Source organism: Mauremys mutica, chromosome 1 (genome assembly GCF_020497125.1).
Source record: "Mauremys mutica isolate MM-2020 ecotype Southern chromosome 1, ASM2049712v1, whole genome shotgun sequence".
In the NCBI taxonomy this organism is placed as follows: domain Eukaryota; kingdom Metazoa; phylum Chordata; order Testudines; family Geoemydidae; genus Mauremys; species Mauremys mutica.
Genome location: NC_059072.1, coordinates 374278628 through 374293809, shown reverse-complemented (window position 1 = coordinate 374293809; position 15182 = coordinate 374278628). Strand labels below are relative to the sequence as shown.

At 44.0% G+C, this 15182-nt stretch overlaps 1 protein-coding gene across 1 annotated transcript in view; it reads left to right on the top strand.

The window, feature by feature from the left end:
* LOC123375126 (cyclin-D-binding Myb-like transcription factor 1) overlaps positions 1 to 15129 on the top strand; it is a 50050-nt gene extending 34921 nt beyond the window's left edge. Inside the window, exons 12-17 of the mRNA XM_045025782.1 lie at positions 2087 to 2302; positions 5107 to 5192; positions 6302 to 6460; positions 7607 to 7990; positions 12690 to 12837; positions 13715 to 15129. Coding sequence (XP_044881717.1) covers positions 2087 to 2302; positions 5107 to 5192; positions 6302 to 6460; positions 7607 to 7990; positions 12690 to 12837; positions 13715 to 13824 — 1103 coding nt within the window. The 3' untranslated portion in view covers positions 13825 to 15129. The remainder of the gene's footprint in view (positions 1 to 2086; positions 2303 to 5106; positions 5193 to 6301; positions 6461 to 7606; positions 7991 to 12689; positions 12838 to 13714) is intronic.
* Positions 15130 to 15182: the final 53 nt, after the last annotated feature.

Genomic DNA, 15182 nt, shown 5'->3' with positions numbered 1-15182 from the left:
AGGTAATCATCAAGTGATCCATCTCCTGTTGCCCATTCCCAACTTCTGGCAAACAAGCTAGAGACACCATCCCTGCCCATCCTGGCTAATAGCTGTTGATGGACCTATCCTCCATGAACTTATCTAGTTCTTTTTTGAACCCTGTTATAATCTTGGCCTTCACAACATCCTCTGGCAAAGAGTTCCACAGACTGTCTGTGCGTTGTATGAAAAACTACTTCCTTTTGTTTGTTTTAAACCTGCTGCCTGTTAATTTCATGTGGTGACCCCTAGTTCTTGTGTTATGAGAAGGAGTAAATAACACTTCCTTATTTACTTTCTCCACATCAGTCATGATTTTATAGACCTCAATCATATCCCCCCCTTAGTCATCTCTTTTCCAAGCTGAAAAGTCCCAGTCTTATTAATCTCTCCTCATACAGCAGCTGTTCCATACCCCTAATCATTTTTGTTGCCCTTTTCTAAGTCCAGTATAGCAAATGGAGCTTCTTTTGTGTTGGTTCCACAATGCTTAATTTACATTGGAGACCAAGAGATAACTACCTTCCCTCCAGTCTGGAAGAAACCGGATTCTCCCTTTGTTTGGTTACAGACTTTAAAGCATTATGTCAGTAACTACCCATAATTCCTATAGTTTGAAGGCATACATTTCATAATGATAGTAATGACCAGTGTGTCACCAGCTTTCGTTTGATACTTCACACAACGTTTTTATAGATAAATTCTATGACAGCAGTATGTTAGGGGAAGCAAGTTTGTCAGGTCTGATAGGAGTTGCTGACACAGAGTAGTGAATCACCAGGGGGCCTCTGTGTCATAGTAGCTTACTTCCCTAGGCAGAGCTGGAATGGAGGCTGGTCTTTTAACACATGCCAGCATAAAACACCCTCTAGTTCAGAAGGATTGTTGTTAGAAGGATAGAAAGAGAGAGAATTTAGACTGGAGTTTGGGTTTAAACAAATATTTTAGTGGAGAGGAACAGACAGAGAAACAGGGAAAGAGTGAAAGAAGAACAGGGAGAAAGTCAGATGGAAAGGAAAGCAAAAGGCAGAGAAGGAAATGAATGAGACACAAGGAGAACAAAAGATGGAGAATGCAGACAGGTAGGAATTACCAGACACTAACAAACCCATGGTTAATCTAGACCACTTTCCTGTCCATTCTGCTGATTGATCTATCTGATGCTGGCCTCTGCCTATCCTTTGGCTTCTTTCTCCCATATGAAGTACCAGCGATTGCACTCAAATTGTTTGTGCAAACAATTCTGATAAGGTTCTCATCTTCAGATGACAAGTCTGCAAAGCAGACATACATCTCATTCTCCCAGGGTCCATGCTGGCTGTGATGTTTTCTTGAAAAAGCATCATCTTGTCAGAGGTTCAACTGAAAAAAGCAAAGCTGGGCTTCATATGGAAGGCTGCATGGTCTCTCACAAGATTCTTGGTGTCCTGGCCTTGCAGCATTTCCAGCCTTTCTTATATGCTCGAGCTCCCTGCTCAGGATCTCCCTCCCAATTCCTCTCTGGCCTTTGATCATTTGAGAGAGTTGACACATGGTCTTTGTTGCAAGTCAGTGAACGATAGCTCTGGCTTTAGCTAGGCAGATCAAAGAAACATGAGCCTGAGCTGTTGTGGAAATATGTTTATACTGTAAATGCTCAGGAAGATCCCCATTTCGTATGGCCACATGCCTCACCCACAGCCATTGAAAACATAAAGGGATCCGGCTAGTAACTAGTTTTCAAGGGCAGCAGTAAGAGAAGCCCTCTAGTTAAGAGTTTGTGGTCCTGTTCTGTTCTCTGGGTGCTTAACGTATACCTCAGCAGGGGGGAGCACTTACTCTTGTCCATATTCCAGCGAGTGCTCCTTTTGGGGTGAAAAATCAGTGGCGCTCTGCTTGGATGGCTTTGATTACTTTCCCAACCAGCAGCATATGCTCTCTCAAACCCCAAGGGCTCTTGAAGTTACGACGAGTCCAACGGGTGAGACCCTCAGTTTAGATCTTTCTCAGAGATCTGATGCACAGTGTTGATTCCAAATGCCCCTCTTCAGCATGTCTGAGAATGAATTTTCTTTTTCTCCCTCAGTGCTAATAAAAGGTCTTAAACAGCTGCATGAGAACCAAAAAAACAACCCAGGGCACCAGCTTTCAGAAAACAAATCTGGAAGTGGGTTATCAAACACTCATTCCAGTTCAGGGGTTCAGCATGTACAGATTCGAGTGGCTCACTTGGAAGAGAATGCAGGCAACTCTCCGAGTCCTATGGCAGCTTTGCAGATTCCAGTCCAGATTACTCATGTCTGTAAGTAGTTGAAACTCATACTTGTTATGTCCTATAATAAAACCTAAAGGTTTCTTGTTTTAAGATGAGTAGGGCCCTATCAAATTCATGGCCATGAAAAACTCATCACGGACCGTGAAATCTGGTCTTTTATGTGCTTTTACCCTATATTATACAGACTTCACGGGGGAAACCAGCGTTTCTCAAATTGGGGGTCCTGACCCAAAAGGGAGTTGCAGGGGCGGAGGTCACAAGGTTATCTTAGGAGGGTCGAAGTATTGCCACCCTTATATCTGCGCCGCCTTCAGAGCTGAGCAGCCGGAGGGCAGTGGCTGTTAGCCGGGCACCCAGTTCTGAAGGCAGCGACCCACCAGCAGCAGCGCAGAAGTAACGGTGGTGATACCATACCCTGCCATCCTTACTTCTGCGCTGCTGCCTTCAGAGCTGGGTGGCTACAGAGTGGCAGCTGCTGACTGAGGGCCCAGCTCTGCAGACAGCAGTGCAGAAATAAGGGTGGCAATACCATACAATGCCATCCTTACTTCTGCGCTGCTGCTGGCAGTGGCTCTGCCTTCAGAACTGGGCTCCTGGCCAGCAGCCACTGCTCTCCAGCTGCCCAGCTGTGAAGGCAGCCGCCCTCACCAGCAGCAGTGCAGAAGTCAAGGTAGCAGTATCACAACCCCCCTTCCCCCCCCGCACAGTAACCTTGTGATCCCTGCCCAACTTTTTGGGTCAGGATCCCTACAGTTACAACACCGTGAAATTTCAAATTTAAATAGCTGAAATCATGAAATTTACTATTTTTAAAAATCCTATGACCATGAAATTGACCAAAATGGACCGTGAATTTAGTAGGGCCCTAAAGATGATGAATAAATGAAAGTATCTTACAGAATTTAGTTCTGAGTGCCACTCAGATCTTGTGGCTATAGGACAGGACTGAGAGTTGGGAAACTTGCATTCCATTTCCAGCTCTACCTTAAATTTGATATGTAATCTCATCAAAAATCTGAAGTTTGTGACAAGATCTATTTTCCATAAACCAGTGTTGTTTGGCATTAATTATATGATTCTATGTTGATTCTTTATTAGTCGAGTGTTGTACCGGCAAATCCATCATTTTGCCCAGTGCCTATAATTAAGGCTATGATTTAGTCTTGGCTATTTTTAGTAAAGGCCATGGACAGGTCACAGGCAATAAACAAAAATTCACTGCCTGTGATTTGTCCATGACTTTTACTATAAATACCTATGACTAAATCTTGTGGGGGGCACTGCTGCGAGGGGTGCCCCAGGGGGTCGCTGCTAGGGAGGTGGGGCCAGTGGCAGCAGTTGCCGGGGGCTGCCAAGCAGCGGCTGCTTTGGCTGCCCAGGGGTCAGCTGCTGGGGCCACCAACAGTGGCAGCTCCGGCCACATGTGGGGCCAGCCGCACCAGCGGCTGCTCAGGTGGTCCCTGGGGCCAGCTGCTTGGGCGGCTCTGGGGTCAGCCACACTGGCCTCTTCAGAAATCACAGCGGTCACGGAAAGTCACAGAATCTGTGACTTCTGCAACCTCCGTGACAGACATGGAGCCCTACCTATAATTACTTGAATCATCCTGATTACCCTTTTTAAATGTTGGCAGGACATTAGCTTTTATCCAGCCCTCAGAAACTTCCCCAGTTTTCCACAATATATGGAAAATCAAAATTAACAGTCTAGATTGCTCCTCAGCCAGCTCTTTTAAAACTTGTGGGAAGCAAATTATCTGGATCTGCTGATTTAAAAATGTCTAACTTTAGTAGCTGCTATTTAATAGCCTCCTTCCTGTTCAAATTGCTTTCAGTAACCCAGTGAAACAGTCAAGCTCCTATAGTATTAGCATTTGTACCTTCAGTAGGTTGCAGCCATTACATATAATGTGATTGAATATACTTGAGTGCATCTTGCACTTTATCCATTGGTGCACATACACATTATAGGAGGATAGAAAGGAATGCAAATACAGGGCCAATTTTCAGCTGGTGTGGATCAACACAGAACATAACTGCATTGACTTATCGCTGATTTACGCCAGCTGAGGATCTGACCTATAAGGGGTCTTATAATTATAATAATAATAGGAGATATACCTATCTCCTAGAACTGGAAGGGACCTCGAAAGGTCATTGAGTCCAGCCCCCTGCCTTCACGAGCAGGACCAAGTATTGATTTTTGCCCCAGATCCCTAAGTGGCCCCCTCAAGGATTGAACTCTCAACCCTGGGTTTAGCAGGCCAATGCTCAAACCACTTATGGATACTTATTCCAGAATAGTATCAGAGGGGTAGCCGTGTTAGTCTGGTTCTGTAGAAGCAGCAAAGAGTCCTGTGGCACCTTATAGACTAACAGACGTTTTGCAGCATGAGCTTTCGTGGGTGAATACCCACTTCTTCAGATGCAAGACATTCTTGCATCTGAAGAAGTGGGTATTCACCCACGAAAGCTCATGCTGCAAAACGTCTGTTAGTCTATAAGGTGCCACAGGACTCTTTGCTGCTATTCCAGAATATTAATTTCTTTAAAATGTCATTACAAACATAAATCATTAAATCACTTTAATATCATTTTGTTTTTTAATCCCTATGCAGTTAATTATACTTTCTTCCCTCTATTTCCATCTCATGTAAGATGGCTTCTTTAAAGAGTGTTGTATTCTAGATACAAACTAGAGAACCTTGGCATTAGTACTGCAGTCAGCTTCCTTTCTCTCAGCACTGGGAGTAGCAATACCCTGCTTGACACCCTTCTGTGCTGACACGTTTTGGTTTACATGTGTTTTTTTGTTTTTTTCCCTACTCCCATAGCCTCAACTGATTCTCCTGCTGCTACTGTCGACTCTGAGACAATAACACTAAATAGTGGAACACTACAGACCTTTGAAATTCTCCCAGTAAGTAACGCAGAACTTGCCTTGCAATATCACACTTATCCTTTAAATGCCATTAAATTGTTAAATTTTTGTAGTTGATTTCCAAAATGGAGGAGGGAAAATTTAATGGTGATTCTGAAGTAAACTTCTGTTACAAAATCCAGAGCAAAATGTGGACCTAGTTGTATTTAGTTAGAGCTGTGAAGGTTCAATGTGAAATATTAATTCTTGTGAAACCATCTTGTAGCAGTGTGTGTTTAATATTTTTTTTAATAAAAATCTTTCTTATAAGAAGAGTTTATAACACGAGAGACCCTTGCTGGCAAAAGATTCCCCTGTGCCTGTACCATTCATCCCATTATTGGTAGGGCACAGTCTCTCTACTATTACTGCAGGCAGTGGCAAACGTGGTTGGCGGGGTCTGTGAGGCCATATCCTCACTGAACAGCTGTAGTAAGAGCGGCCTGTCTCCTTGTCACTCCTCTCTGGGAGCAAGACCAGGAAGTCAAGAATTTCTCCTTATCTTTCCCCCCATGGGATCCTGGCATCTTTTATCTCCTCCCCGTTTCCATTTGGTCAGCCAGGGCCCAATCCAGCTCCCATTGGGTCTTTCCATTGATTTCAGTGGGAGTTGGATCATGTCCCAGCATAGGGGCAGACGAGAATTAACCAACCAGTGGGTGCAAATTGCTGTATTCCAAGTGGATTTAGGATAGCAGGACCTGCTTTTAACAGAGTGTAATTTCACTGTAAGATGTGTGAAAAGATTCTTCACCAACGCAGTTCAGGATTTTCACTCCAGTTTAACCATGTCCCCTTGTTAACTCTTCTATCCATTGCTGAACAGGAGAGGGGACTGAACAGAACCCTTCACTATCCCTTAGGAGAAAGTCCTTAGGGCAGAGAGGCAGTTGCCAAGACAGATAATTAGTTCTTCACTAATTTAGCTAATTTAGTTTGTTGAAGAAAAATGAGGTTTTACAGTTACTCCAATTAAATTGTGGTAAGTAACACAGGGAAGGAGTTATTTCAGTATGATTTCGAGCTAGCTGGATTCCCTATAAGTGAGTGCGCTGACATGGTTCAGGAAGTGGGGAATCTTTGTATTGACCTTTTTTTCCCTTTCTTAGTCCTTCCATCTCCAGCCTACTGGAACTCCCGGCACTTACTTACTACAGACAAGCTCAAACCAAGGCCTTCCTTTAACGCTGACTACCAGTCCCACAGTGACCCTGACAGCTGCTGCTGCTCCTGCCTCCCCAGAGCAGATCATAGTCCATGCCTTATCCGTACGTATCTTGAAGAGTTAGAATGCCAAAACATCTTGGGAAAAGGGTGGGCTAATAATTGTCTGTCAGCCGCTGTGGTTACAGCAGGTCCCTGGTTACCTCCATATGCTAAGGTTACGAAGCAGTTCCCAATTCATACACCTTTCTGACATGCTCATAACTTTCCATAATATTCCCTCTGGAGCTGAAATTTTCCATGCTCACTCTCCAGTCACAGGTAGAGTACAATAATTTTGGCCGTTTTAAAATATTGAAGAGTGAGAATTTCCTATTTTAAAAAAAACAACTCTTCAAACCACAGGCTGCAGAAAACTTGCTGAAGTTTAAAATTTGGCATGGGCAGCATAGTCCTTATTGGAGATTAGGTCTTTGGTTGAAGATTAAACTGGTTTAAACATGTGATGTTTCCATCTAGTGGTTGGCCTCAACAAAGTTAAAATCTGTTACCTAAAAACTTTATTTATAGGATTTTCTAAGATCTTATCACTGAAATCTTCACATCTATGAATTAATTTATCCTCCCACAACCTTTGTACGGTAGGGAAGTATTGTGCCTGGTTAGCAGAGGGGGAAAGCTAACAGATATTGAAAGTCACATAGGAAAATTGTTGCAGTTATAGAAATAGTACTCTGATCTCCTGAATCTAGGATTATTATTTTAACTGTAACCACTTAGCTCAAGTGGTATGCGCTCATGCTTTTGGTGCTGAAGGTATCTGGTTTGATCACTGCTGATGACTTTTCTGTCTCAAGTTAAATAATACTTAAGCTTATCACTATCCTTCTTTGTTACAAACAGGAAGGAAGAAATGTTGTCTAGTAGTGAGATCACAGGATGGAGATTCAGGACTCCCCTGGTTCTAGCTGCAGTTCTGCCACTGATTCTCTTTACCTTGCTATGCCTCTCTTTATTTACTCCTCTGTAAACTAGATATAACAGTTTCAACCAAGTTGCAGATTCATTGAGTTGAAGGCCAGAAGGGACCATCAGAGCATCTAGTCTGATCTCCTATATGTCACAGACCATTAAATTTCACCCAGTTACCCATGTATTGACCCCAATAACTTGTGTTTGACTAAAGATAGGTGAAAAAGCAAAGTGCTAAATACTGTTTATTTTGTATCCTTTGTTAATGCTTCTTACAGCCAGAACATTTGCTGAACGCAAGTGATAATGTCACAGTACAGTGCCACACACCGAGTGTCATAATTCGCACTGTTGCTACTGAAGACATCTCCTCCGTAACCCAGGCAGAACTTACTGTCGATTCACATATTCAGTCAGCTGACCTGACAGATCCTCCAGGTACCCTGGAAGCAGACACTTTTCCACATGACATCCATCAGTCCAAGCTGAGTGATGAAGAGCAGTCTGCCTACATTGACGATGACTCCTCCAAATTCAGTGGCAGAAATAGCACCGAACTGTTAGATGGGGTGATGGTAAGAACTGAAGAGGAGATTTCAGATACAGACCTCAAACGTGAAGAGGATTCCCACTCCAATTTAACTGACACTTACGTCACTGAGGTAAGGAAGTACATGATGAAAATATCAGAATATCTGAAACTACTGCCCCTAAGACAGCAGCCTTTCAGAAGTGGTGTGCCAAGTCTTCATTTATTCACTCTAATTTAAGGTTTTGCGTGCCAGTCATACATTTTAATGTTTTTAGGAGGTCTCTTTCTAAAAGTCTATAATATATAACTAAACTATTGTTGTTTGTAAAGTAAATAAGGTTCTTAAAATGTTTAAGAAACTTCATTTAAAATTCAATTAAAATGCAGAGGCCCCCGGACCGGTGGCCAGGACCCGGGCAGTGTGAGTGCCACTGAAAATCAGCTTGCGTGCCGCCTTCGGCACGCATGCCATAAGTTGCCTACCCCTGCTCTAAGACTTTGTCTACACTACCAGGGTAAGTCGACCTAAGTTACACTACTCCAGCTATGTGAATAACTTAACTGGACTTGAGGTACCTTAGGTTAACTTACCCCATGTCTTCACTGCGCTGTGTCAACGGGAGATGCTCTCTGGTCGACTTACTTTACTCTTTTCGGAGAACTGGAGTACCGAAGTTGACCAGAGAGTGCTCTGCCATCGATTTAGCGGGTCTTCACCAGACCCGCTAAATCGACAACCATTGCATCAATTGCAGCAGCATGGATGACGGTTCAAAATAAAGACCTGATGAGAAAATCAAAGTGTCCTTGTGAATGTGTCAATAGTGCTGGTTTTTAATCATCTTCTAGTGTTTTAGCTGCACGAGCATTTTGTGAAGAGGCTTTTTCTGTCTCAGAACTTTGTAAACATGTTGGGAGGTGGTGGTAATTAGATCAAGGCTAGGGTTTGGGTTCAGATTCAGTGGCACAGAAATCTCACAAGTAGACTAGGAATCTGTACTCCCCAAGTCCTCATCTTGAGGATTTTGCTTTAATGCAGGTAGGTAGCATAACATAATGTGACCCAGCTAGTATGGATCAAAGCAGTGTACTCATGGTTTATGGTTTTAGGAGATAAACAAGCCAGCTATTTGTCTACCACGTCAGTCTTTTCTTTACAAATATACTGTGTGAGCAAGGGAGAGGTGAAGTACAGTATTTCTCACAGTCAACTTTTTACTCTACTAATCTTGCTAGTGTCCTCTTAGCTGCAGCAGACCTTTCATGACTTTTTTTGCAGGATTTGATTGGTTAAGCAGAATAGTCCAGTTATTAAATGTTCAAACACTTCAGTAAAGATTCAATTGTGAAACAAATTACAGTCTCACACAGCTCCACACCTCAGACGCAGCCATGAGTTTATCTAAATAAGTATAAAACTGGAGCCATTGTATAGGCTAGATTCAGGAGTGGGCAAACTACAGCCCAGGGGCCACATCCGGCCCTTGAGCTCTTGCTGGGGAGCTGAATCGGGGGCTTGCCCTGCTCCCGCATTCCAGCCGGGGAGTGGGTTCGGAGGCCGCTCTGCACGGATGTCCCCCCCTCTGGCTCCTGTGTTTAGGGGCAGCCAGCCCCTAAACTGCCCCCGCCCCAAGCGCCAGCCCCACAGCTCCCATTGGCTGGGAACTGCGGCTAATGTGAGCTGCAGGGGTGACACCTGCGGACAGGGCAGCGCACAGAGCTGCCTGGCCGAACCTCCGCATAGAAGCGGGAGTGGGGACATGCTGCTGCTTCCAGGAGCTGCTTGAGGTAAGCGCTGCCTGGAGCCTGCACCCCTGACCCCCTCCAGTGCTCCTGCCCCAGTCCGGAGCCCCTTCCCGCACCCTGAACTCCTCATTTCTGGCCTCACCCCAGAGCCCTCTCTCCCCCCACCCGATGCCCCAACCCCCTGTCCCAGCCCCGATCCCCCTCCCACCCTCCAAACCCCTTGGTCCCAGCCTGGAGCACCCTCCTACACCCTAAGTCGCTCAGCCCCACCCCAGAGCCCACACCTCCAGCCGGAGCCCTCCATCCCTGCACCCCAACCCCCAGCCCAGAACCCCCTCCCGCACCTTGAACCCCTCATTTCTGGCTCCACCCCAGAGCCCGCACTCCCAGCCAGAGTCCTCACCCCCTCCTGCACCCCAGCCCTAATTTTGTGAGCATTCATGGCCCACCGTACAGTTTCCATACCCAGATGAGCCATGAATCGGAACAATTGACAGAGATAAGTATCAAGAAAAAAGACCAACTTGCATTTTATTGGGCTTCTTAGAGTTTGTTAAAGTGCACGTCCCCTTCAACAAACTGTTCTCCAAAATGACAGATATAACAGATGCTACGATTTTTTTTCTCACTCAGCCAGGAATCCCACTATAATTCAGATGGTGTTAGATTTTGTTTCTGCAAGAGAACAGATATGTACATTGAACCATCTCTCTGCTGTTCTTTATGAGCAGGATCAGTACATCCTACATACAATCCAAAGCTACTGACTTTCCTCAATTTGCATCCTTTTCTTTTCACTTTAGTTGAAATGGATGCAATAATGAGCTTTACATTTTAGGCAGTTTGAGAGCTCTATTTTAGTCTAGTCTAACCCCCTACTCAAAGCAGGACCAATCCCCAACTAAATCATCACAGCCAGGGCTTCATCAAGCCTGACCTTAAAAACTTCTAAGGAAGGAGATTCCACCTCCACCCTAGGTAACCCATTCCAGTGCTTCACCACCCTCCTAGTGAAAAAGTTTTTCCTAATATCCAATCTAAACCTCCCCTACTGCAACTTGAGACCATCACTCCTTGTTCTGTCATCTGCTACCACTGAGAACAGTCTAGATCCATCCTCTTTGGAACCCGCTTTCAGGTAGTTGAAAGCAGCTATCAAATCCCCCCTCATTCTTCTCTGCTGCAGACTAAACAATCCCAGTTCCCTCAGCCTCTCCTCAGAAGTCATGTGCTCCAGCCCCCAAGCATTTTTGTTGCCCTTCACTGGACTCTTTCCAATTTTTCCACATCCTCCTTGTAGTGTGGAGCCCAAAACTGGACACAGTACTCCAGATGAGGCCTCACCAATGCCAAATAGAGGGGAATGATCACGTCCCTCGATCTGCTGGCAGTGCCCCTACTTATACAGCCCAAAATACCGTTAGCCTTTTTGGCAACAAGGGCACACTGTTGACTCATATCCAGCTTGGATTGTCACATAGGAATCAAAATAAGTTAAGTTACCATGTTCAGATTATGAAGACAAAAATGTTAGCAAATCAAAATCAAAACTTTCAAGTCATTAGTTATGGGTAAAGGTATGAAAGGATGTTAGACTGTTTAATTATTTTAGGAAGAAAAAGCAAATTGACTTGGTAATTCTCATCTGTTTATCCTCCTAGCTAAATGGAAGTTTGGGGTCTGTGCAGTTTCACTAGTGGAGATAGAGGGGATTATTTTACTCAAGAGGAGTACTCAGGAGTAGGACTGACTCTAAAAAGGCCTCTGTAAACTTCACTTTCTGTATAAGACATTTCTTCCCGACTGCTGCCATTACGGTTGTGTCAGTGCGTGGAAGGTATGGACTGACATTGCAGGGGTTTGATAACTAGAGCTGGAGAAGTGCCCAGTTCCCTGTCCCACTATCCCCTGTACCTTGAGGGCCAGCTTTTCAGTTTGGGCCTAGGAACCGCCCCTCAGTGTTGGAAGGTCTAGCTATGCTGTGCTTTCTGCAGGCTGCATCCTCATTGAATTAGGTACGTCATACTTTGCACTAAGTAGGGCAAGCTCGGATCTGGTCTAATTTAGTGAGGGAGGACCCAACTATGATGCATGCATCGTATACATGTGTTCATTCGTACACTGCTTGACAGCAGCTGATAAGGGGTAACCAGCTGGGTGGCCGGTCACAAAGATAGTACTAACAAAACTGCCGAGAGGAACAGGTATTAGTAAAACTGGCTGGACCATCCTAGCCAGCCCAAGCAGTCCACACTCCAGCTGTGAATCTGAACAATCCAGCTATTTTCATTCTGCCAATTCCAGTCACCCCTGCTGTTCTGCAATCAGCCTTTAGCTGACAGCAGTCAAGATCACTCTTCCTTAGCGGTGCTTAGAGTAGTTAAAACTTGACAGTGAAAGCAGCAGTTGTAGTTATGACTCAAGGAGAAGTATCGGTAAGGTGTTAGGAAAAAAATTAACTTCCTTATTAAATTCACTGAAAGCAATTATATTTGTTGTACAAATAATTTGTGATTACAAGGCCAGAAAGGACCATTGTGATTTAGTCTGACCTCTTGTGTAAACACAGGCCATAAGACTTGCTTGAATAAATTTAAACTAGAGAATCATTTACCCCCAAAAAGTCTTGACTGAAAAGTTTCCAGGGATCCATCCCAACCCCTGGTAAGTTTTTCCAGTGGTTAAGTTACCCTCACTGTTAAGTTTGCACTTGATTTCTAGTATGAATTTGTCTAGCTTCAAGTTCCAGCCATTGGACTGTGTTATATCTGTTACATTGAAGAACCCTCTTATCAAGTTTTAGTCCCCATGTAGATAAGTATTGTAAAGATGTAACATATGTCTTACCACATCTAGAGAGGAGTAGCCAACATGGTGAGAAATTCAGTTTATAGCCAGGGTGGTTCACTTACAACAGTGCTTTTGAATAGGTCAGTCATTTTCCATTCCCTCTAACTACTACTCGCTGTGAAAAAGATCTCTGCCACAGCCAGCACGTAACTCGGTTTTCTAGAAGCAATTGTTTCTGTATTCCATTATGGATAAACCTCTCACATCTTAACCTTCAGTCTCTCATCATGCAGGACCTAGGTTCTCCAGCCATAGAAGAACAAGTTGATCAGTCTGCAATAGATGATGAAACTGTCCTTATTGTTCCTTCACCCCATGGTTTTATTCAGACATCAGATGATATAGACAATGAATCCGTCTTACCTCTGACAACATTAACAGGTACTATCAGACAGATGCTTAGTGCAATTGACCTGAAACAAGATTCTTTAGTTCAGGGGTTCTCAAACGTCATTGCACCATGACCCCCTTCTGACAACAAATATTACTACATGACCCCAGGAGGCGGGACCGAAGCCTGAGCCTGCCACTCCGGGCAGGGGGGCCCAACCCAAGGGCTTCAGCCCCAGGCAGGGGGCCTGTAACCTGAGCCCCACCACCAAGGGCTGAAGCCCTCAGGCTTTGGTTTCATTGATGGATGGTGCAGCTTAGGCTTCGGCTCTGGGCCCCAGCAAGTCTAAGCCAGCCCTGGTAACCCCATTAAAACAGGGTCCCAACCCCCAGTTTGAGAATGGCTCCTTTGGTTCAATATGGTAATTGAGCTCCTCTAATCATTCTATGCATTATAGCCTTTATGGAATCTTCATATAACTTACCTTCCAAATCATTGTTAGTTTGAAACTTTAGAAATAAGCCTCTTTAGATGAAAGGATTTGGAAGCTTTTTTCAAAACAAGGAAGTCATGCATTCATCTGCTTTCCTCCACTGCACCAATGGTAAATGCCAACTAATTAGTTTTAGACTACTTAAACTGTAGCTGGAAAAATGTTGATGGGTGGTAGCAGTTCCAGCCCTTGTGAAGACCACTCAGTGTGAGGCTTGAGTTAGAGATCGGAGCCTGATCAGTAATTTTTGTTGTGTGCAATTCTGTATACCTGCTTTTTAGAGGAAATTGTTTTTGAAAAACTAGAGGGTCTCAGAGTAGCTGCATTAATAGTTTAATTTAAATTGATGCAAAGCACTACCTATGTGTTTTTGAGGTAAGTTTTTATAGCAGTACAATAAGTTTGAGTCCTTAACATGTTATGGCTCATTGCAGATCCTATATTGCAACACCATGGAGAGGGATCACACATTATTGGCTCGTGTTTGGACAGTCCTGATTCTGAAGATTCAAAGGATGTTGAAGACTTAGTGAGTTGTCACTAAGAAGCAGTAATCATGTCTGCTTTCTAAATGAACCTGTTTGCATCATGAAATTACAGTTGCAATCCTGTACCACCTTCCAAAGAAAGTAGTCAGTCCACATGTGTAGAACATTCTCAAGTTGAAATGGCTACAGTGCACTTTTACTGCTCACAAGACTGTGTACTTCATTTGTAAAGGGTACAGCAGCTAATTGAAGCCCCAGTCTACTGCTTTGCAGCAAGGGGTTATTAAGAGTCTCAGTTGCACACTGTTAGGATCCACTCAGTCATTTTGACCTGGCTGTTGCCCATCTGTTGGACTTTATGCACCTTGAAAACTGGATGGAAGCCAAGGACTGTAGCCCTTAGCTTATTAGTGCAGCAACAAGAATTAGTTTGCACACACTTCATGGAAAGTGGATGAGGATTTCTGCACTTCTTGGCTCTTCTACAATACAGAGTTACGACTTGTTACTTTTCCTCTTGACATTTAGCTGAGGATAGCTCAGTGACTTCAGAGTGTGCGGGCAAGAGCAGTATTGCAGAAGAGGTCTGTTTTCCCAATCTCATTGGACGTACCAGTATTTCCAGCACAAAGGACCCTAGTTACAGATGCTTATAGGGTTGTCTTTTGCTGTGCCTGTTCCTGAAGAGTCCGTTGCTGGCAATGGATGGAGTTGCAGAAAGATCAGAAGTGGTTTGGTTTTTTTTAAAAGTAAAAAAATAATCACTACAGCAAGTTCAATAAAAGGGAAACTTATAAGAAAGGGAAGGCTACGGAGGTCCACCAGCATCCCTCTAAAGCCTAGAGAACAAAAAAGCCTCGAGCCTTCAGAGGCCATTCCAGGTCAGGTAGAAAGACTGCCTACCTAACTAGCTATTCTCATTACACTTCCAGCCTCTCTCGGAAGGTGAGTTGGATGCAGCACATTAATATTTGGGGGATGGCAAGGAGGTGGTAGCACCCTTTGCAAGGTCTTGAAGAAGCAGCTCAGTGATAGTTTGGGCCTGTGTCCCTAAAGCAATGGAAAGCGATTCATTCGCCACTTCAGGCGCATAGCAGACACACTAGGCTGAGCAGCCTTCTAAGTGTGCGTGCGAGTGTGTGAGTGAGTGTGGGGGAAATAACTACAGAAATTAGACTGATGTATAAATTATTTTATTTATTTCTGTAATTAGCTCTTCATAATCAGAGTTGGTCTTTCAGTCTGTGGTTTTGTTAATGTGAAATTAAGTTGTAGTTTCAACAAAAGGTTGCCTAGGGAACAGAAATAATTGTATAGTCAGTTTAAACAAAAATAAAGTATTTGTCTTAGTAACTGTAAGATGCCATTTATTTATTCTGTTACAGATCTTTGCAATGCTGCAGTTATTTGTACA